The sequence below is a fragment of the Panthera tigris genome, chromosome E2, assembly GCF_018350195.1.
Source record: "Panthera tigris isolate Pti1 chromosome E2, P.tigris_Pti1_mat1.1, whole genome shotgun sequence".
Lineage (NCBI taxonomy): Eukaryota > Metazoa > Chordata > Mammalia > Carnivora > Felidae > Panthera > Panthera tigris.
The window spans coordinates 11,049,288-11,070,921 of record NC_056674.1 but is presented as its reverse complement, the minus strand read 5'-3'; the positions used below and the strand labels follow the sequence as shown (position 1 = coordinate 11,070,921).

General features: G+C 53.5%; 1 protein-coding gene across 3 annotated transcripts in view; it reads right to left on the bottom strand.

Annotated features, from left to right (window-relative positions):
* Positions 1-21,634, bottom strand: part of SYMPK (symplekin) — a 35,494-nt gene that overhangs the window by 4,070 nt on the left and 9,790 nt on the right. For all 3 annotated transcript variants that reach the window (XM_042968172.1, XM_042968173.1, XM_042968174.1), the window contains 16 exons: positions 21,358-21,607; positions 20,648-20,818; positions 19,150-19,389; positions 16,186-16,340; positions 13,401-13,551; positions 11,822-12,026; positions 10,790-10,940; positions 9,442-9,677; positions 8,341-8,422; positions 8,013-8,126; positions 6,841-6,988; positions 5,347-5,507; positions 3,759-3,867; positions 3,408-3,508; positions 2,687-2,777; positions 1,950-2,051 (listed from right to left, as the gene is read on the bottom strand). In XM_042968172.1, coding sequence (XP_042824106.1) covers positions 1,950-2,051; positions 2,687-2,777; positions 3,408-3,508; positions 3,759-3,867; positions 5,347-5,507; positions 6,841-6,988; positions 8,013-8,126; positions 8,341-8,422; positions 9,442-9,677; positions 10,790-10,940; positions 11,822-12,026; positions 13,401-13,551; positions 16,186-16,340; positions 19,150-19,389; positions 20,648-20,818; positions 21,358-21,607 — 2,467 coding nt within the window. The remainder of the gene's footprint in view (positions 1-1,949; positions 2,052-2,686; positions 2,778-3,407; positions 3,509-3,758; positions 3,868-5,346; positions 5,508-6,840; positions 6,989-8,012; positions 8,127-8,340; positions 8,423-9,441; positions 9,678-10,789; positions 10,941-11,821; positions 12,027-13,400; positions 13,552-16,185; positions 16,341-19,149; positions 19,390-20,647; positions 20,819-21,357; positions 21,608-21,634) is intronic.

The window sequence follows — 21,634 nt, the reverse complement described above, 5'->3', positions numbered from 1 at the left end:
TGGGTTGTTATTGTCTGGGGATAGACTGTGAGTCCCTGAGGGAGGACCAAGGCTGTATCCATCCCAGCACCACCCAGCAAAGGGCTGAGCAGAGGTGCTCAGTGAGTTTTCTTAATTGCTGCACCGGGCCACCGGGGGCAGGTCCAGTTATAGAAAAACTCACCACAGAAAGAGGGTGGTTTAAAAGGGGTGTGAATGCCATGAAAGAATGCTTATCCCGGGGGGCTCAGTTGATTAAGTGACCGACTTCAGCTCAGGTTCATGATCTCACGGCTTGTGAGTTGGAGCCCCACATCGGGCTCTCTGCTGTCAGCATAGGCCCCGCTTCGGAACCTCTGTCCCCGACCCCTCTCTACCCCTCCCTTGCTCGTGCTCTCCGTCTCTCTCTCTCAAAAATAAGCATTTAAAAAGAGATAAATAAATTTAAAAAGGCTAGGCCTTGAGGATCTCTCCAGGGACCTGGCCACTGTTCACTGGGGCAACCTGCAGCCAGGTGTTCCCCCAGGGACTACATCTGGGTCTGTGAATGGGGTTAGTGGGGGTGGTGGGGTCTGTGAATCCCCTCAAATTGTACGCAAAACTGTGTGAGCGTACCGTCCTTGGGAGTGGGCCCAGAGCTTCCCTGACATCAAAGGGGCGACAGTGTGTAAAAAGGCCACTCCTAGGGGTGCCTGGCTGGCTCAGTCGCAGGAGCATGTGACTCTTCATCTCTGGGTTCTGAGTCTGAGCATCACGCTGGGTGTGGAGATTACTTAAGTAAGTAAATAAATAAACTTAAAAAATAAATAAATAAAAAGGCCACTTCTGGATGCTCAGCTTCAAGACCCTTTTCGCTAGAGGCCTCAGTGCCTCCTCAGTTGTGGTGTGGGTTTTAAATTTCCGTTAGCTCCTCTCTTGATCTAAAAGATTCTGACTGAACTTGCTGAGGAAGGCTAGGAAACAAGTAGTCTTCTAAGAAGCTGCTTTAGGCCACACGTGAAACTAAGTGGCGAGGGCAAGACCCCCCCTCCTTGCTCTTAAAGGAGACGGGTCAAAGGTGTCTTCTGAGGACAGCAGGCGACAGTAAGGGCTCCCACCTCCGTGGGAAAGCACAGCTTCTGGACCAGAAACCTCCCTCGGGGAGGAGCGGGGGTAGTGCTGAGGAGGGCTGAGGGACAGAAGGCTTCCTGGGGAGATGGCCCGAGACCCAGGGTGCACGCACAGGTGGAACTGGCAGAGCCGGATTCCAGCTCGGGTCTACTGGACGTCAGCTCCTGTTATGTTCTACTACACCACTTAGCTGTGTGTGGCCCTGAGCAAGTTACTCAATCTCTCCGGAGCCTCCATTTCCTCGTCTATAACACGGATGTCGGCATACTCACCAGGTAAGGGGCGGTGCGCAGGGGCAGGCAGGCCCGTAGGGCACAGAGGACGCCCGGGCTCAGTGTAAGTGCGCACTAAACGGTGACAGCAGCCATTATGAAACTGCTGATTGTGGTGAGCCGGCCAGCTTGTCCCCAAGCCCCTGCCCTGGAGGCACATTCTCCTGCCTCAACCCGAGCCCAGGAGCCCAGACCGGACTCTGCACCTACTCCTCGTCCAACAAGTGCCCCGGTGCGCTCCATCTGCTCTGCTGGCCACACCTCTGCCCCTGCTCGGCCGAGGGCTCAGCTTCCTTCATTCCTCAGGCCAGGCCTGGGGAGGGAGGGGCTCCCCACCTTTCTTGAGGGCTACTCTGTGCCAGCGCATAGTAGATAAGCCAGTTCCTTGGATGGAGGGAGGGAGGGAGGGAGGAAGGAGAAGAGGAGGGAGGAAAAGGGAGGAGGGCGGGTATCCAGAGCTGAGATGGGGTTGCAGGTGGCACAATCTCCAACTTGGCAGATTCCAGCGGGCACATGTGGGTGACTGAGGTTCTTCCCTGGGTCCACAGCAGCCAGGCCACTTGGGGGGGGATGGGGGGAGCGCCTCACCTTTGATGATGGACTTCATGTCACACTTCACCGAGTCAATGTTGTGCAACGCAATAAGCAGCTCTCCAGGGTTCAGAGGGGACAAGGCCGAGTTCCCTTCACCTGCAGCGGGTGGGGGCGGGAAGGGGAAGGGGAAGGAGACAGTGCGGAAGCCTAAGTGAAGAGCTGTGTCTGTGCTCCCCAGATCAGGGTAGTGGCGAATGAGGATGAGGCGCCCTCTTCTTCGATGGGACTGTGAGGACAGAGGGCTGGAGCAGGGGAAGAAAGACGGACTAAATGCCACCCCTTCTGGGAAGCCCTCCTTCACAGCCTTTATCTTGCTCTCCTCCCCTTGACGGGTTCCTTCCCTCCTTAAGATAACATCTGATGTGGTCCAGCAGTTTCTCTCCCTCCTCCCTGAGCTGTGCACGCAGCAGGGCAGGACCCCAGCACAGCACAGATGTGGGCATTCACTGGACAGGCCGAGCCGGGCCGGGCCGGGCAGTGGGCTTGCTAACAGAGCTCCGAGACGGCGCTGTGGGGAGGCGCCAGGGCAGACGGCACTCTGCCAGTGCTGTGCTGAGGGTCCCAGGCGCTCTTGTGTGTGGGTTTTAAATCTCCGTGTTATGTGTGCACCAGACAGCCTCCACGCCGGCCACGGGGGTGAGGGGAGAGGAGATCATCCTTCAACACCGGTAGCTTCTCTATCTTGGGGTTCTACTTCATTGCTTTCTGACCACGTCCACGACGTCACCTACCGTGCTGGGTGCCCAGCAGGCGGTTGAAGACCTCTTTCACCACAATGGGGTTGAGTTTGATGAGCTTTGGCAGGGCCTGGATCACTTCTTTCTGCAGGCGGAGGGCAGGGGAGGCGGGTCAGATTGTACCCCCATCCCAAATGCTCACTCTGGGGAAGTGAGGAGGTGCTCTGGCCTCATCATGCCCCGACGCTTCCCTCCTCTTGCTCCCTCTCTCGCCTGGAGCCGAGCTTTGTCTCCAAGTCACTGGGCCTAACTCAGCCCCAGTTCATCGCTCCCCATCTGAGCCCTCCTTGTATCACATGCCCTGAGGCCCCCTGCAAGCGGACAGTGTGGTCATCATCTCTTTATACACGAGACGACTGAGGCTTGCTAGGGCCTCACAGCCTATCAGGAGTAAGACCCAAGCAGGGGAAGCACATACGTGCTGTGTCTGCAGTTTCATTTAGGCCTGGAGACAGTGTGTGTGTGTGTGTGTGTGTGTGTGTGTGTGTGTGTGTGTGTGACTGCGATCCTCACTTGACAAGAGGAAACCAAAGTGCAGAGAAGGGGGTGGCTTGCTAAAGGTCACAGAGGATGAAGCAGAGTTGAGACCGACCCCTAGTCTGATGAGCCCTGGGATGGGCCCACAAGCATCTGACTGGTGGTGCCTGCCTCCCCACCATCCCTGCCCTACCATGTCTTCATCTGTGGGGGCATCCGGGGACACCCTGCTCCGTACCTTCTCCAGTCCATTGAGCACAGGGATGAGGAAGCGGACATCTGGCAATCGCTTGTGGTAGAGATCCCGGACCCGCTTCACCAGCTCCGGGGAGGGCGGGACTGTGGGCAAAAGAAGCAGGAGCACAGACGGGGTGGGGGTGAGCACCGAGGGGAAGGTGAAATGACGGCGGCTGTGTGCGAGGGGAGGGGAGGGCCAACTACATTTCAGAGCGGGAATCTTTGGCCCTCAGTTTTTCAAATGCATTTGGCAATATACCCCGCAGCTCTGATCCTCAGGTCTTGGGAAGGGGAAGTAGGGAGGGTCTAGGGCACGGAGGAAAAGGATGAAAGGTGGGGGTCCTGGGGGCACCTTTGTCCGTGAGGCTGTGCAGACATCGTGTGACCAGTGTCTCTGCCCCCTTGGGACAGTTTTCTACCAGCAGGAGCAGCTCTGGTGAGTTCATGCCCATTCCTCGGATCTATAGGGAGAGAGAGGGAGAGCAGGCTGGGGAAGGAGCTGGGTGATGTGGGGAGGGTGAGGGGGCCCAGGCGTCAGAGGCAGGGTGGCTGGGGGGATGACAGGACTCTGGGGCAAGAACTGGGGACAGAGAGATCTGAAAAGTTCTCATCATCAGAGAGAAAAAACTATATGAGCTGATGTTAACTGAACTGTGGTAATCATCACTTTGCAACACACAAAAACACACCAAAGCACCATCTGTATTACACCTCATGCTAACACAATGCTCTGCGCCAATTTTACCTCAGTGAACCTGGGGGGGCAAAGAAGCCTTGAAGAACTGGGGGAAATGTGGGGAAGGTGGGGAGGGGGCAGGGCGGCAGCATCCGGGCTGCGTCGACCCCCATCTCACAGGGTACAGACTTGCCGCAGCCCCCATGCCTCCGCCAGTGCCGGCTGCCTAGTCAGCAGGCCCGGCCCTTTCTCCCGGTCACCTCTGACCTAACCCGCCCTCTAATGCCCATCCCGCCCTCTGATTCCTTGGTGAAGACTTTGCAGGCTTTTAAAGGCATCGGTGACTGCCAGTGCCCGGGCGCGGCGGCTGGCTCAGATCGGGGCTCCGTCTGCAGCCCGCCCCACTCCGGAAGCAACGAATGCAGAGAACGTGGCGCCCGGCTTCAAGGGCTCACGCCTTCCTCTGCCAATAGATGTTCGTAATCATCCGGGAACCAGCAGTCTTTGCCCTCCAGGAGCTCACAGTCTGGTGGGCTCACCGTGAAAACAGGGAGAAGAACCTGCTTCTTCTGAGCAAACCACTATTATCCCCATGCTACAGGTGAGGACACCACTGAATCTGAGCGGCAGCGATTTGGGAATTAGCATTACTGTACTCCCTCCTTTTGTTTATGTTAGAAATTTTCCATTAAAAAAAAAAAAAAAAAACCACACATCAGGGACAGACATATACAAAAAAGTGGTTTCAAATCCAGCGGCAAATTGGAAGGACAGACGCTCTGAATCGCTTCTTGGGTGGGTGGCCGAGTGGCTTGGAAGAGAGCAGCAGGAGGGACTTGCGTAACGACAGCTAAAGACTGCCGTAGGCAAGGCAGGGGAAGGCCAGTTCACAAATGATAACAGTGCCACAGCTGTCTGCGTGCATGAGGTCACGTGCAGGTTTGCTGCAGCAGCAAACCTGGGGGACTGAATCATCCTCGCTAATTTTACCGAAGAGGCGTCAGTCTGTTCAGGGGGAAAGTGAGAGGCAGAATGTGAATCCAGGTCTGTCAAACTCCAGGCCGGTAACTGCGGGGCTACCCTCTCGTGCTTTCACTGGCAGCTGGCGCACGTGGGCCACCCCCAAGCTACAGAGCCACTCGGCCCGGAGTGGCGACCACTGGTGCCCAGCACACGCCGAGGTGGAGATACCAAGGGAAGGGCTGGACGTGGGGCTGGGCCCTGCCCGCGAGTGGGCAGAGCCTGGTGAGCTCAGGGGCCTCACCGGCTGTTCGATGACCCTCAGCACCGTCCGCTTGATGTCAGCGATGGCCTCAGTGTACACGGCGGCCAGTTCGTGGATCAGCTTGTGGTTCTGAGGCAGGAGAGCCAGGTAGAGGTACAGACACTGCTTTACTGTCTCCTCGGTCCAGGGCGCTGCCACCTCTGATAGGGCAGGGGGGCGGGGATCAGGGACATTCTCCTCCCAACCACCTCCCGCCCTCAGTGTCTGTCCCTTTTTGGGGGCGGGGGGGGGGGGGGGGGAGGGGGCGGCAGGCACAGAAGGGAGGTGGGCCTGGGAAGCAAACTGTTCTAGGGCAGGAAGTCAATCATCAGGGAAACGGGGTGGGACCAGGACTGCTCCCCTTTGAGAAACCTCTGCACCGGAAGTCCCACCTCGTCTCTGACCATCAACCCACCGGGGAGCCAGAGGGATCTTTCCGAAGTGAAGTTCCAACCCTGTCCTTCTCCTGCTCAGCGCTCCCAGGACAAGTCCCCAGCGCCTCACCTTGCTCTACCCGCAGGATGCTGTTTGGGGCAGCTCCTGCCCCTGGGCTCTGGCCATATCCTACTTCTGACAGTCCCTCAGAGCCCCAAGTCACTTTGCACACATCACTCCTTTGCGTGTAACTCTGCTGTCCAACTCCTCTCTCTCTCTCTCTATCTCATGCTCTGGGCCTCAAGCAACAGTGTCTCTGCTAGTAAGTCCTCAGGGCACCTGGGCTGTGCCAGGGCCCCTATTCTCCCAGAAAGTCCTGTGCTTCCTGTCACAACCTGAACCTTCCAGTTTTTTAAATTTAAGTATGGCCACCTGGATGGCTCAGTCGGTTAAGCATCTGACTCTTGGTTTCAGCTCAGATCATGATGTCATGGTTCATGAGATTGAGCCCCACATCGGGCTCTGCACAGACAGTGCAGAGCCTCCTTGGGACTCTCTCCCCCTCTCTCTGCCCGCCGCCGCCCCCCCCCCCCGACTTATGCTTGTGCTCTCAAAATAAACAAACTTAATTTTTTTTTTTTTTTAATTTTAAGTAAGCTCTATGCCCATCGTGGGGCTTAAACTCACAACTCCTAGATCAAGAGTCTCATGCTCCACTGACTGATCTACCCAGGCACCCCTGAACCTTCCAGTTTAATGGTCCAAGGGCCTGGGTCTCCCCATCTGTAATTCTGGGGGACCCAGGGCTTTGCTGAAGGAACAGGCCTGTGATGACCTGTCTGGCCCTTCCCAGAGCACCATCACAGGCTAGCTCTCCTTGTCCTCTGACTCTCAGCCCAACCACTCCCTGCTCCAGGATGCTCTCCCTGACCCCTGGCTGGGGTCAGACGCCCCTCTTCCCGCAGCCCCTAGGCCTGCTCGTTCTGGCTCTTATTGCCTGGCTCTCTTCCCTAGCAGGCTGAACAGCGCTCAGTTTCCATCCGGTTCTATTGCCAGGGCCCAGCCTGGAGCCTGGGGTTCGGTAGGCGCTCAACACGCATCTGATGAGCTGCAGCAAACCTGTGTCCTTGTCGGCTCCAAACAGCACAGATGGCGGGTTGGGGTGGACCAGGAGTTGCAGGTAGTTGAGGGCAAATTTCTCCACATACTCTCGCAGCTGCTCCTTTTCGTACATGCGCTTGATGAACAGCAGGGCCTGGGAACGCACCTGAGAGAGTGGGGGCAAGACGGTGGACGGGGGAGACCGCTGTACTGAGCCTGGAAGTACCGGTGGGAAACAAGTCCAAGACCGAGAAAGGCCTCAACTCCCTGAGTCACCTGTGCCCCAGGCTGCTCACCGGCTTGGGAGAGAGGTTTCCTGGCCCGGTCAGGGCCCTGTATCACCTCTCCATCTCCCTGCCCGCCCCCTCTTTTACCATTTCTTGCCTTGCTTGCTACATTCCAACCAGAATGAGCTTTCCTTAGTTCCTCAAAAGTGACAGCATTCTCCCTGGCTTTGAGACTTGGCACTAGAGGTTCCTGCTGCCCAGAATGCCCTGAGGACAGGGACTATTCTTGGTCCCTGCTCTGTGCCCAGCAGTACTGAAAGGCCAAGCCCGAGTCTGCAGTGAGGGTCTGCTGAATGAATGGACACACGACACCAGGAAAGGAATTGAAAAACACTAGATAGAGCAGGGATGAGTCAAGAGCCCTCTCAATCACATGCATGCACACACCTTGTCTCCTCTGTTCAGTTACACCCATCTACTTAGATTCCAGGTCTTGGCTTACCCGCTGCCTCCTCCAGAAGCCTTAGCCCCTGCCCCTGCCTGTCCCCCATCAGGTAGGCCAGGCCCCGCCCCAGGGCTCCCACAGCTGCATTTGCTGCTGTAATGCCACTCGACTCCAAGAGCTCTCTGTGTCCTCCCTGCGTGCTGACAGGCCACACGGCTCCTCTCCTGTCACCTCCCCAACCAGGTCCCAGCACAGCTGCAGGCCTTAAAAGGGGCTCCCCAACGCAGGTGGCGTGAGGAGAGAGAATGGACCCCTCCTGGGAGGGTGTGTATATACGCGTATATATCTACGCGGTTTCGTGCCACCAAAAATCAAAAACTAACCACCACTGACACACTACTGCAGGAAGGGCAACAGGCCCAGACAGGACTTCCAGGGGGAATGTGGAAGAGGCTGGGCAAGTTCCTCAGGACCTGGGAAAGGCTGAGTGTAGCCCAGCTCAGGGTGGCGGGGATCACCTTGTCCTTCTCGTGGGAGCTGAGGTCTAGCAGAACATGCAGGTACTGGAACTGGCGGGACGGGCGCTTGAAGATCAGGTCTCGAAGAGTAGACATGCCCAGGTAAGTGCGACTCTGGCAGGAAGGAGGGAAACCGGCAATGGGGGTTTCTCCCTTGCCTCCCTCCAGATCTAATACTGGGCAAGAAAGGACCTGTCCCCTCACAGAATCCCCTGACACTAGGTCTAGGCCATGTGCCTCCGCTCTTCAGGTCCCCGTCCCTCCCAGGGTTCCTGCATGCATCTATCTAGGTGCTAGGGGCCGAGGGAGATGTGCCGCCTGTCCTCACCTCATCCTCACAGTACTTGCGAATCACCTCCAGGGCGCTCTCAGTGATCAGCGGTGCCTCTAGCACAACCTTCGTGAAGATCCTGCCAGAGAGGAAGGGAGGGGGAGTGGCTGCAGACAAGCTTCCCAGTCCTGCTGGAGCTGAGCCGGCAGGGCTGCTCCTCACATACAGCTTGTTCAACCCCCTGGTTACAGAGTTTTGGAGGTAAACAGAGCAGGATTCAAAAGCTGCCGGCTGGGTGACTTACCTCTCTGAAACTCGGTTTCTCCCCTCTGTCAAACAAGGATTTCTAACGTTACTCATTTACTACAGTAATGGAAGGGAATGATGGGGAGTGGGGAGGGGTACTGCCTTTCAGATGTGGTGGCCAAAAGTGGCTGCTTTGAAGTGACCCTGATTTGACACTGGGGGTGGGGGTGGGGGTGGGGAGAAAGAGCCAGCCATGCAAAGACTTGGGGGATAGCATTCCAGGTACAGAAGCAGCAACCGCTAAGCCCTGCACTTGGCATGTTCAAAGATCAGAAACAGAAGGCCAGTGTAGCTAAGGTTTGGGGGCCGTGAGGAAGAGGGCAGAAAAAGAAGGTAAAGAGGTTGGTAGGAACTGGATTACACAGGTCTCATAGGGCATAGAAAAAAGGCTGCATTTTATCCCAAGAACAACGGGGAATCATGGAGGGTGTTAGTGGGTAAATAACAAGACAGTATTTACATTATAAAATGTCACCCAGGCCGCTGTGTGGAGAATGGATAGATAAGCAGGAGGTCGAGGACAAGGAGGAAGCTACAGAAGCAATTCAGGCGAGAGACGGGGCTGGAGAGGTCAACCTGCGATACAAGCCCACGAGGCAGGCGCTGTTATTTATGAAAATGGAGGCCCAGAGGGGGAGTGACACCGATCACTTAGACGGCAAGCAGCAGAGCCGGGAACAAGCCCGGAGAGTGTGCCCCAGAGCCCACACTGCATCTGCCTCGTATGTGCCTCCAGAAGGTAAGGAGACAAGGGAGTCTCGGGATGGACACACGGACTTGGGTGGTAAAGAGGGAGGTGATCAGAAACCAGAAAAGGCAGGACACAGGAGAGCGCAGGGCTGTCTCCCTCACCCATCCTTCTGGTCTGGCTTCTCCTGCAGGCCGGAGAGCAGGCGGATAAGGCAGTCCTCGTACTTGTCCAGGGTGCCCGAGGCACCAGCTGCCAGGTAGGCATTGTACTCCTGGTAGAGCCAAGCGAAGGCCAAGTCCAGGCGGGCCCGCACATCCTCCAGGATGAAGGACAAGACCTCGGCCTTCAGGCCCGAGTCAAACTGTGTCACCAGACTGGCCAGGATCTTTATGCGCACCTGACAGGAGAGCGGGTGTATGTGTTGGCGTGCGGGTGGGCGATCCCAGATACCTTGTGATCGTGTCTTGTGACTCTTCCTGCTCAGGGATGCCCGGTGCAGGCCCAGCGTTAAGTGAGGAAGGCCAGCTGAAGAACCTCATACCCCCCATAGGTCTCATTTGTGTGGGAGGAAAAACAAGGCAGGGGTGGGGGTGGGGGGGATCAACCATCATAGAATAAAACTGAGTTTGTAAAAGTAGTATCTTACATACTTAAGAAAACAGAAAGAGATCCTAAAGGCTTCCCTTAATTTGTACATGGTCACCTCTGAGGACGGGAGACTGGAGGCAGGTCGGGGAGTCAGGGAAGACTGACATGGTACCTCTATGGCCCGGAAATTTTTTGTTTTTACCAGAGAAGGTACTCTTACATACTTCTTGGTTATTTAAAATTAAACTTAAAGAGGGGCGCCTGGGTGGCTCAGTCGGTTGAGCATCCCGACTTCGGCTCAGGTCACGATCTCACGGTCTGTGAGTTCGAGCCCCGCGTCGGGCTCTGGGCTGATGGCTCGGAGCCTGGAGCCTGCTTCCGATTCTGTGTCTCCCTCTCTCTCTGCCCCTCCCCCGTTCATGCTCTGTCTCTCTCTGTCTCAAAGATGGATAAACGTTAAAAAATAAATAAATAAAAAAAATAAAAAAAAAAAATTAAATTAAATTAAATTAAACTTAAAGAAATGGGAAAAAAGTCGCCTGGCTGAGGTTACAACGCCAGCAAGTGGCAGAATCAGCACTTACACCAGGTCTGTCTGAATCTAAGAGTAACAACACTATTAACCACCAGGAAGAAAGCACACGGCGGCAGCCCTCACTTGCAGGGCTCTCCGCGCAGCCACCCGGTGCTGGGCGAGAGCCGTGCGCGTCCGTGCGTTTCTTCCTCATCACTGGTGCGGCTGCTGCCGCCACCTCCACCTTAAGGAGGGGGGACAGAAGCGAGGCACGGAGGGCTGGCGGGCAGCACAGGTGGGACCCGGAGCCAGGGAGGTTTGGGTCTAAGGCTGTGTCTTTCTCGGGATATGAGGCGAGCTGGTGAGGGGAGGGCTGGAAAGAATGGGCTGGGGGGACCGGGGCACACCTGGGCCGCCCCGCTGCAGGCCACGGCCTTCTCTGCCCGGAGGATCCGCTTCACGGCGCCCAGCTTCATAGCCTCAACCTGGGCGTCGGTCAGGGGCTTGAGCACATCGCTCAGACGGAAGATTTTCTTGCGCCCACCAGCGCCCGCCAGCCTACATGGGGGAGCAGGAACAGGGACACGGTGACTCAAACAGCCTTTCTGGAGCAGAGGCCCACCAGGGGCCATACGGAGACCACCCTCCCCGTCCCAGCCCTCACCGCGCCACCCCTCTAACTCTCCCGTGACTCAGCCACGGCAGGGCGCAGGGGAAGGAGAAAGGAGGAGGGTGCCATTTTGTCTTTGTAAAGCGTGTAAAGGAAATGCTTATAGGAGGAGGCAAGGTGGGAGTGCAGATCTGAACGAGGCAAGGGGACAGGACGCACAAATACCTGGAGGATGAGCTTTCTAGGTAGAGAGAACAGAAAGCGCCGAGGCTGGAAGCTTCCAGTGGGGACCTACCTGCCTGGCTGTTCAAGAGGCAGGTGTGACTGCAGGAGGGAGTGAGGGGAAGGGAGGGCTGGGAGGGAGGACCAGGCACGGCCCAGGAAGCAGATCATGGTTGGGGATGGGCAGGGACTGGTTGGATTTTGTGGTCTGTAAGGGGGATGACAATGAGGAGGAGAACAACGAACAGCAGCACCTCCTACCTGTTAGGAATCAGGCTAAATACTTTCTATCAAATTCACTTCCAACCTCAAGAGTTACCTCATTGAATGATCAAACTATCACCGTGAACCCACCTAGTTCTCCCTTGATCCTTAGAGAGAGATACTACCATCCCAACTTTAGACCTAAGTAAGGGGGCATTTTTATGTAAAAGAAAATGACAGGTAAGGCTTCGTGGCCATGGCATTGACTCTGGGATCAGACAGATCCTCCTCCAGCCCCGCCAGTTTATCCGTCTCTGTCTCTAACACATGCACACACACAGGCGCACGCGCGCACCAAGGACCAGGCCCTCGGTCCTGCACCTGCACCTACCGGGGAACTCACCGGGGCTGTGTGACAGGGATGATGGGCTCTGGCCTCCTCTTGGCCTGGGGCGCCTCCTCCTCCAGAGCAGACATGGAGCTCAGGGAGCCCACCACTGAGATGGCCTGGCCCTGGGCCGACAGGCGTCGCTTAATCAGGACACTCTCTGGCTTCACCACCTTTTCCTCCTTGGGCTCCTCCTTGCACTGTTTCGTCTGCTCCACCCCTGAGAGGGAGGTAAGCAAACGGGCCCCGGGACTGTCACGCCCACCTGCTCCCATCCAAGGACCTCCCGTGCGCTGGGCTCTATCTTAAGGCTTGTATACACAAAAGTCGTGTAAATCTGCAAAACACCATTCTGGAACAGGCACGCTTCTCGTCCCCGTTTGGCAATACAACCAAGGCTCAAACTAGAAATGCCATTTACTGCTGGTGAGAGTATCAAATGGCACAGCCCCGGTGGAACACTGATGGGCACCGTGTAATAACCCCGAACATACCCTAACCTATGACCCGACAATTCCACCCCTTAGTGTATATACTCAAGGAAAATGAGGGCGTGTGTATACCAAAACACTTACACACACCAACTACACTCAAGCACACAAAACAGACCCAACCACCCCCGCAAACCCAACCAACCGGCCAAAAACGCTCGCACACATTTGTACAGCTTCACTCGCAGCGGTCAAAAACCGGACACAAGCCACAGGCCCATAAACAAATGATGGCCTAGTCACAGAAGCAAATACTATTCAGCAATACAAATAAACCACTGGGTCACATGAAAACATGGACACATCTCAAAAACTTATGTCGAGCAGGAGCCAGACTCTCTATGATCCCATTTTATACAAAATTCAGGACTAGGAAAAATTAATCCATGGAGACAGGAATCAGAAGAGCGGTCATCTGGGGCACCCGGGTGGCACAGCCGGTCGAGCGTCCGACTCTTGATCTTGGCTCAGGTCATGATCTCAGGAGTCGGGAGTTCGAGCCCCACATCAGGCTCTGCACTGACAGCGCGGAGCCTGCTTGGGATTCTGTCTCTCCCTCTCTCTCTGCCCCTCCCCTGCTTGTGCTCTCAAATACATAAACTTTAAAAAAAAAAAAAAAATGGTGATCATCTCAGGAAGTGGGATGCCGTGAGTGCGACTGGTAGGAGCAAGAAGGAATGTTCTGGAGTGGTGGAAATGGTCTATATCTCTGTCTGGATGGTGACTACGTTGGTGTGCTCTCTTTACGAAAATTCTGTACTAAGAATTGTGTCTCTCTACGTAATATATAGCTCAAAAGTACTGTTAATGTAGGAAAACACCCGAATCTCAGAGAGGTTAAGTAACTTGACCAAAGTTATACAGCTATTGAGTGGCTGAGGTGGTCTGGTTCGACACAGACCTCACACCAAGGTCTGTTGGATTCAAAGCCCAGGGACTGAAAATATCAAGCACTCGAGGTATCCGGGGGACTTGTAATTATTTACCCCTAACATCTCCCGTGAGTGTCATCTGTACCACCAGGAAGAGGTGCTCCTCCAGTAAGCAGAAGCCAGCGGCCAGGGGGCCGACCCCTGGCCAGGTCAGCTCCACGTGGCACTCACCTGGCCCCAGTCCCGCAGCCGTCATCTGTGTGGCCATGAGCCGAGCCAGGTGCTTGATCTGGGCTTCGGTGCCCGCTGACTCCACGGGGGTATAGATGGCTTGGAAGGAGGCGGGCATGGCCTCGGGCAGGTACACCATGCTGATGAGGACCTGCGGGATGCCCAGGGAGAGGAGTCCTTCCTTACTCACTGACTCGACAAACACCCGTTCCAGGCCCAGGCCCAGGCCGGGCAAAGGACGGTGGCTAAGACAGTCCCGGGCCGGGTCTCACGGGGCTCAGACTCCCGGGTAAGTCAGACAGAAAATGAGCAATGCTGCAGCATGGTGCCCGAGAGGGGGAAGTAGAGGGTGCCGTGAGATGCTCAGGAGGGCCAGGGGCAGCTTTGGCTCCCCGGGGAAGTGGCACCTAGACTGAGATCTGAGAGGAGGGCAAGCTTCAGACTGGCATACTGTGACATCTCACAGTGGGAGGGGGTGCGTATTCCGGGTATAGGAACAGCATGGGGGCGCTAAGGAGCAGCAGAATCCTGCCAAGAGCCTGGAAGTTCTGTGAAGAGTGTCCTGTGAACCAGAAATTGACTTAAAAAAAAATCCATTGGGGAGCCTGGGTGGCTCAGATGATTAAACATCCCACTCTAGATTTCAGCTCAGGTCACGATCTCATGGTATGTGAGTTCGAGCCCCACATCAGGCTCTCCGCTGACAGCACAGAACCTGCTTGGGATTCTCCATCTCCCTCTCTCTCTGCCCATCACCCATGTACGCGTGATCTCTCCCTCTCTCTCTCTCTCAAAAACAAAGAAATGTGAAAAAATGGCTTAAAAAGAAATCCATATCCTAACGGGAGCTTGTCTATTTTGCTCAGGAGCTGGTGACAGAAAGTAATTTGAAAATCCCTACATGCTTAGAGGTTTAAATATATACCTGAAATAATAAAATAATTAGAACAGAGAGATACTAAAATAACTACAAATCAAAATGTGTGGGATGCAGCTAAAATGGTACTTGAAAAATCAAATCCTTGGGGCGCCTGGGTGGCGTAGTCGGTTAAGCGTCCGACTTCAGCCAGGTCACGATCTCGCGGTCTGTGAGTTCGAGCCCCGCGTCGGGCTCTGGACTGATGGCTCAGAGCCTGGATCCTGTTTCCGATTCTGTGTCTCCCTCTCTCTCTGCCCCTCCCCCGTTCATGCTCTGTCTCTCTCTGTTCCAAAAATAAATTAAAAAAGTTGAAAAAAAAAAATAAAAAAAAAAAAAATCAAATCCTTAAATGCTTATGGTGGGGGCGGGGGTGGGGGCAAGGAGGGAGGGAGGGGGCGGGGAGTGCTGGCCGGGGGTAAGACAGTTGAAAACTTATAAGCCAAGCATTTAACTTAAAACTCTGGGGGATAAGATATTCAAGGAAAGAAATAAAGACAACAGAAATAAAACAGAAAAGGTTACACAAGAGTATAAACAAAACTTCAGAGCCAGTTCTTTGAAAGGCAAACCTATGGCAAGACTGAATGATAACAAAAAGAGTAAGAAGACAATATTAGAAACCAAAACACTGCACATTACTAACAAACGGCAGTTGTTACAAAAGTAAAAGAATCTTGTGAAGAGCTTTCAGCCAATAATTTTAAAAGGACAATTTCCCAGGATGTGAAGAGGACAGATGAGGTACACCGACTGAACACTGAATGGAAGCATAACCAGGCAGGGCCTGAGGCAAGCTGCATTCAAATTTTATCTGGAAGGAAATGGAGAGCCACGGCAGGGGTTGGAGCAGGGGAGCCAGGGGAACAGCAGGCGCGGTACTTCGGGAAGATGTCTCTGGCTGCCACACGGAGAGTGGAAGCCAGAGCCAAGGAGCAGGCGGGTGGTGCCTGGGCCATGCAGGGGCCCGTGGCGGGGGTTGGGGGATGGAGAACAAGGGGAAGGACTGGAGGAAAGGCAAAGAGCTTAACTCCCAGGTTTGTGGGTTGGGAACTGGGAGGCCGGTGTGCCAAGAACACAGAGAGGGCTGTGGGCCTGGAGAAGAACATACGGAGAAATTCTGCAAGTTTACTTCTGACATAATGAGTCTGCGGGGCCTGTGGAACATCTGAGGGGAGAACGATGCATGACGTAGACACGTCTCCAGGCCTGGAGCTCACCAAAGAGATCTGAGCGCGAGAGAAAACCCCTTCTTGCTACCCTGGTGACAAAAATTCCATTCCATGCACCCAACAACTAAGCCCCCTGGAGCCTCTAGGCAGAGAGCAGGGAAGGACTGCAGGGGAAGAGGCGCTGTCCAGGAGCACCCGACGGACAGGACTCAGTGCCGCTACAGCCTGAGGACTGAGGTGAGACACACACCCCGCCCCCAGCAACTCAAACCAGCGGTTCTTTCAGTGCACAGCAGGGTCTCTTCGAGAATCTAAGGAAAACACTGGCCATCCCGCCCCACCAATGCCAATCCCACGCCACTTAGCAAACAGGTCGTGGTGTTCACTCCCCAGTTAATACGACCTCCGTTCAAAGGAGAGGAGAGGGCGAGAGGGGATGAGTTTGGATGGGGACTCAGACTACCCAAAGAGGGACTGCTGGGAGTGGTGACAAGGGACCTCCTAAAGGAGTAAAGACAAGAGGAAAGGTCCATCCAAGGTTGGGAGGGCCCACGGGATCACACCCTCCCGACGGAGAACAGAGGTGTTCTGGGACTCATGCCATCTGGGAGAGGGGGCAGTGTGGAGCGGAAGGGCAGGGAAAGACTAGAAGGCCTTCTTCCCTGCCCCGTGGGAAACGGCTCCCGTCCGTCCTCACCAGATTGGCCACGTTGTCAGGTGTCAGCAAAGGCTGCAGGAACTCGGCGGTGATGTCTGTATCCGACTGGCCTGAGATCTGGGCTGAGGCCTTGGAGGTTCCCGATGGGCCCGGCTCCAAGTCCTTGTCCTCGTCGTCTTCCCCCAGGTTGGGCTCTGGGAGAGGGAAGGAGAGGAGGTGATGGTGCTAGAGTGAGCACCGGGCCCTCCCTCCTCCCAGGGGGCCCCGGGGGTCCCCGCCTTCAGGCAGCCTCGGCAAGTAGGAGCCGTGCGGTGACCACAGACCTCAAAGCACCACAGGACCCTGCAGAATGACCCGCCTCTCTTTAGGCCTCATTCTCCTCATCTGGGAAAGGGGAATAAGCCACACCAGCCCGGCCGATCACACCAAACTCCAAGAAGATGAAAAGGTTAACTAATAATTTCACCGAGCTTGTTTAGAAAAACCTCTATCTTTGGGGATGCCCGGGTGGCTCAGTTAGTGGGGCGTGCGACTTCGGCTCAGGTCATGATCTCGAAGTCTGTGAGTTCGAGCCCCACGTCAGGCTCTGTGCTGACTGACAGCTCAGAGCCTGGAGCCTGCTTCGGATTCTGTGTCTGTCTCTCTCTGCCCCTCCCCTGCTCGTGCTTTCTCTCTCTCCCAAAAATAAACAAATGTTAAAAAACAAAACAAAACAAAACAAAAAAAACAAAAAAAAAACATGAGAAACAAAAAACATAAAAATCCTCTGTCTTTGGAATATTGCTCAACCTCACCAATATCAGGAAAATGTAAAAGCCACCTAATGAGATAGCCTTTTTGCCTATATGACTGACAAAATAAATAAATAAATAAATAAAAAGGCTGGTAGTGACCGTTGTTAGGAGGGGTGTGGACTGTGGAAAGGTAAACTGGTAAGGCCTTTTGGAAGGGCAATTTGACTGAAGGCCAAAATTTGCCATGTACACACCTTTCCGACCCAGCAAACCTACTTCTAAGTATTGACCCTAAGCACATAGGTCATGGGCAGACTGAAGGTAAAACGTACAGAGAATTCACTTCGCCACTGACTATACAATGAGAAATGGCACACGGTCTCCATCAGGAACAGGCTGGCTCATCCAAGTACGGTGGTTCCAGCGCAAGGACCAAAACTAGTACTTTGAGTCTCAGAGAAAAAGCTTTAGGTACAAACATGTTCCTGGAAACTGTATTTATAAAAAATGGAAAAGCTGGAATGTTTAACGGGGTAACGATTTAAGTAGATTATGGCAAAAATAGGATGCCACGTCACACATTTTTTTTTTTTTTTTTTTTTGAGTAGGCTCCATGCCCGCTTGGGCAACCCTATGATCAAGCATGATGTGCTGCCTGAGACTGCCAGGCACCGCTGTTATGCAGCCTTTTAAAAAAGTTTGCAACACATGTTAAGGAAAAGCTGATACTCTGCAGTTAACCAAGAGCAAGGGTATATACAATTCAGTTACAAAATGTCAAACAGAATAGGCACCTCACAGACCACCAAACAGCTAACCAATGGCTAAGAAGTGTAAAAGGACGCCCAGCCTGACTCCAATACGTGCAAGAAAGCAAATCTAAGCCCAGGATACTGTTTATACCCAGGCGGTTTATAGAACATTCAGGGCTGTAAGAGTGTAGTAACTGGCATTCACAGGCTGCGGGGGTTTTGTACGTGGTGCAGTTGTTTTGGAAAACAGTCTGGCAGTGGCTATCAAGAATTTCCACGTGCCCAGTAGCAATGGGCACACCCAGGGCTCGAATCTTAGTTTCTGAAACTACTCCCTACTTAAAAGAATCCAGAGCTCCTTAGAGAAAAGGCTGATTCCAAAGCTGGGGTAAGTAAAGTCTAGAACATCTTGTTATGCCAGAAAGTAAAAAATGCTCAAAAAAAGTATGGGATACGTTAATGTTTATGTATTTTTGAGAGTGAGAGAGACAGACAGACAGACAGACAGACTGTGAGTGAGTGAGGGGCAGAGAGAGAGGGAGACCCAGAATCCGAAGCAAGCTCCAAGCTCCATGCTGTCAGCACAGAGCCCGACGTGGGGCTCAAACTCACGAACCGTGAGATCATGACCTGAGCTGGAAGAAGAAAGCTCTTCCTTACAGAATGCCAACTAATAAATGCAGAAGGAAATCTTCTCATAACCATTATAGCAATAACAGATGCAGGCAATAATCATCAACAGATGTTAAAGCCACTGGGTCAAAATTTGAAGGGGAACATGTATTGTAGACAGTACAAGTACCTCCCTCAACTTAGTATTTACAACGGGGAAAAGGGGCGCCTGGGTGGCTCAGTCATGCATCTGATTCTTGGTTTCAGCTCAGGTCATGATCTCACGGTTTGTGAGTTCAAGCCCTGTACTGGGCTCCTCGCTGACAGTGTGAAGCCTGCTTGGAATTTGGGGCGCCTGGGTGGCTCTAGTCAGTAAAGCATCTGATTCTTGTTCAAATCCCACGTTGGGCGTGGAGCCTCCTTAAAAAAGAAAATCTAATTCTTTCATAAATGTTCTAGAACGGAACATCGGTGATTTAAAAAGAAAAGTTTTATAGTAAGAAAGTCTGCCATGGTTCACACCATTGACAAAATAATACAACCATTAAAAAATTACTTCAGAAAACAAATCCAATTATAAAGGAAACAAAGGAAAGGAGAACTCAGAGGTATTTCTGAAAGAAAACCTAAGTGTTAACACTTAGGGAGTGGTTACTTTTGGGGAGAGGAGCAAGAGGGAGACTTTTCTGTTTATTCACCTTCTGCATGATTTAAGCAATTCGTAACTACTTTAATAATTCTATTTTGATATCATTTGCTAGGTCATATCTAAACGCTATAATTTACAATGTAATATGAACCAACATAAATAAAGCTGACAGTTGAACGTAAGTAACTGAATACTACAAACGCGGCCAGTCCCTGCCCCCACCTCTCGCCAGGCCTGGCTCAGCTCCTCGGCTCACCTAACTTCATCTTCTTGAGCGTGGAATCCGAGTCGTCCCGGGGCCGCTTGCGGGCATCCTTGCCGCTGGGCATATTGCGGGCAATCTCAGCCTGAGGTGTGCCTAGGTCCACCAGCAGGGTGGTAATCTGGGCCTGAAACTCCAAGGAGGCCGGGTGCTTCAGGACACTCAACAGGTGCAACTTGAGGTTCTTGCGCACGCTGCTCACCTGGGATTTGGCCAGCGTAGGGGGCAGGTTGGCTGTGAGGAAAGAAGCAGGAGCTCTGTCCTGTGGACGGAGCTTATGGGGCCCTGCAAAGCTCAGTTCCCGAGTCCCCAGCTTGGGCAGTGGTTGCAGGCGCCCCCTAGGAAGGTTCCTGCGCTCTCAGATCTCATGTGCAGCCGTCCCCCTGCACGAGCTGATGCTTAAAACCCTCAAGAGGTCTCCATCGGGATTAGTCAACCTTAAAACAAAAAGAAAGCTCACCCTCTCTCCTATTAAACATAAAGTCTCATCTCCTTCCATCTCTGGTCTGGAAATTCCAACATGCCTCCCCCGGGGGAGGCTATCATCACCAACTTCACCTCCACAATGTCCCAACTGAACTGCCGTCAACAGTGCCTTGTCGGTCCCTGCCACCAGAATGATATTCTAATGTCTAACAGTCACCTTCGTGAGCAAACCTTCCCTGTTCTAGAGAGAAAGAGGATGCCTGTAATTCTGCTTGCTCAGCATCCTTCCCTCCTTCATCAGCCAACAGTGCTCCCATTTTCCTTTGAGGGAACCACCCCGGCTCCATTCTCAGTCCAAGTGGGCAAAAGACTCAGAGCCAGTAAGAACAATGTAAATCCCTCGGGCATTGTGATTGGTTCAGAGACAGGTTACCAAGGTCTTCTCAGCCAATCAGGCACAATGGGCATCAGCCCTTGGACTTCTGATGGAATGACTGGGAAGGAAACACTCTGTCCCTTGGGGTTGCCAAGTGGACAGAATGGAGGCCTGGAGGTATTGGGGGCCATCTTTGCTACCCCAAGGAAAGTGACACAGAACAAAGCCAACAAGGAGAAAATAAGAGCCAAGAAATGGAGACAGTTCCACGATCTGTACATATTCACGCCTCAACCCCAGACATTTCAGTTTTCATACATGCACAAAAGCAGAGAAAAGAGTATAACAAATAACCAAGTACCCATCAACACTCTGCTTATCTTGGCACATCTACCCTGCCCTTTTTTTCTTTTTTCTTTTTTTTTTTTTTTGGTGGGGGCGGGAGAGTCTGGAATATTTTAAAGTATTTAGCAGACATCATATCATTTCACCCACACATATCTTAATATTAAAGCCAGCTTTGAACCAGGTTTCTGTCATACGCAACCAAAGATTCCTGTCTGAAGAATGCTTCCTGTGTCCAGACCTACCAGAATGATGAATTCCTCAGGGACCCACTACCCGGCTCACATTTTCTCAGGAAGGAGCAGACTGGCCAGTGGAGAGTGGGAGAGCAGTGGCCCAACCTACCATGCAGGGTTTCGTAGGCCTGGATCACCTCTGACATGAACATGGGCCTCTGGCGGGCGATGTTGGCAAGGGAGCCCAGAGCTGTGGTCAGGTTGATGGAGGAGATGGCGGGATGCACCATGAACTTGAGCAACTGCTCCAAAGCTGCCTTGCCCTCTTCCCACAGCACATCTAATGAGGGAGAGAAAAGAACCAGTTAGCAGGGGCCTTTCTCCCTGGCCTCTGGAGAAAGCAGCCTTTGGGGCCAAAAGGGGAGAGACCCTTACACATGGCTCAGAATGGCTGGAAAAGACCAGAAAATTTAGTGGCTGATGAGTCCTAGGAGATGAGCATAAAAATTTAGGGGCGCCTGGCCGGTTCAGTTGGTAGAGCATTCCACTCTTCATCTCAGGGTAATGAATTCAAACCCCACACGGGGTATGGAGCCTGCTTTTAAGAAAACTCTTAAAACCAGCCAGCATTTACTAAGTGCTCACCTCCTCATGGGACCTCACTACAAACCCGTGGAAAAGGAAATGAAGTTCAGAGAGAAGTAACTCGCCCACGTTCATATAATAAGTGTTGAAGCTAGGATTTGACCCTAGCATCTGGGCTCTTAACCGTCTTATACAGTCTCCAGAAATGAAAAACTAAGAGAGAAAACAGGGGCGGAGGAGGGTAGTTGGTGTAGAGTGACTCACAAATGGGACGGGCTGATGGGTGGCACTCACTGTACTGGATGTAGGGGTGGTCCCGGGGGATGCGGTCCAGGCTGATATCATGCTCCTGGCGGCGGGGCACCTCCGAGTCTGCCATGCGGGGTGACAGGGTGACAATGAGGCCCTCCACAAACTTGATGGCGTGGGTGCGGATGCCGTCATTGTCAGAATCCAGCAGCAGAATGATGTCACCAGCCATGGCGGACACCATGTCCCAGCAGGCCTCCTGGAGCTCACTGATGACTCGTGACTTCACCATCCACTGCGAGAGGGACAGGGACAGAGGGAC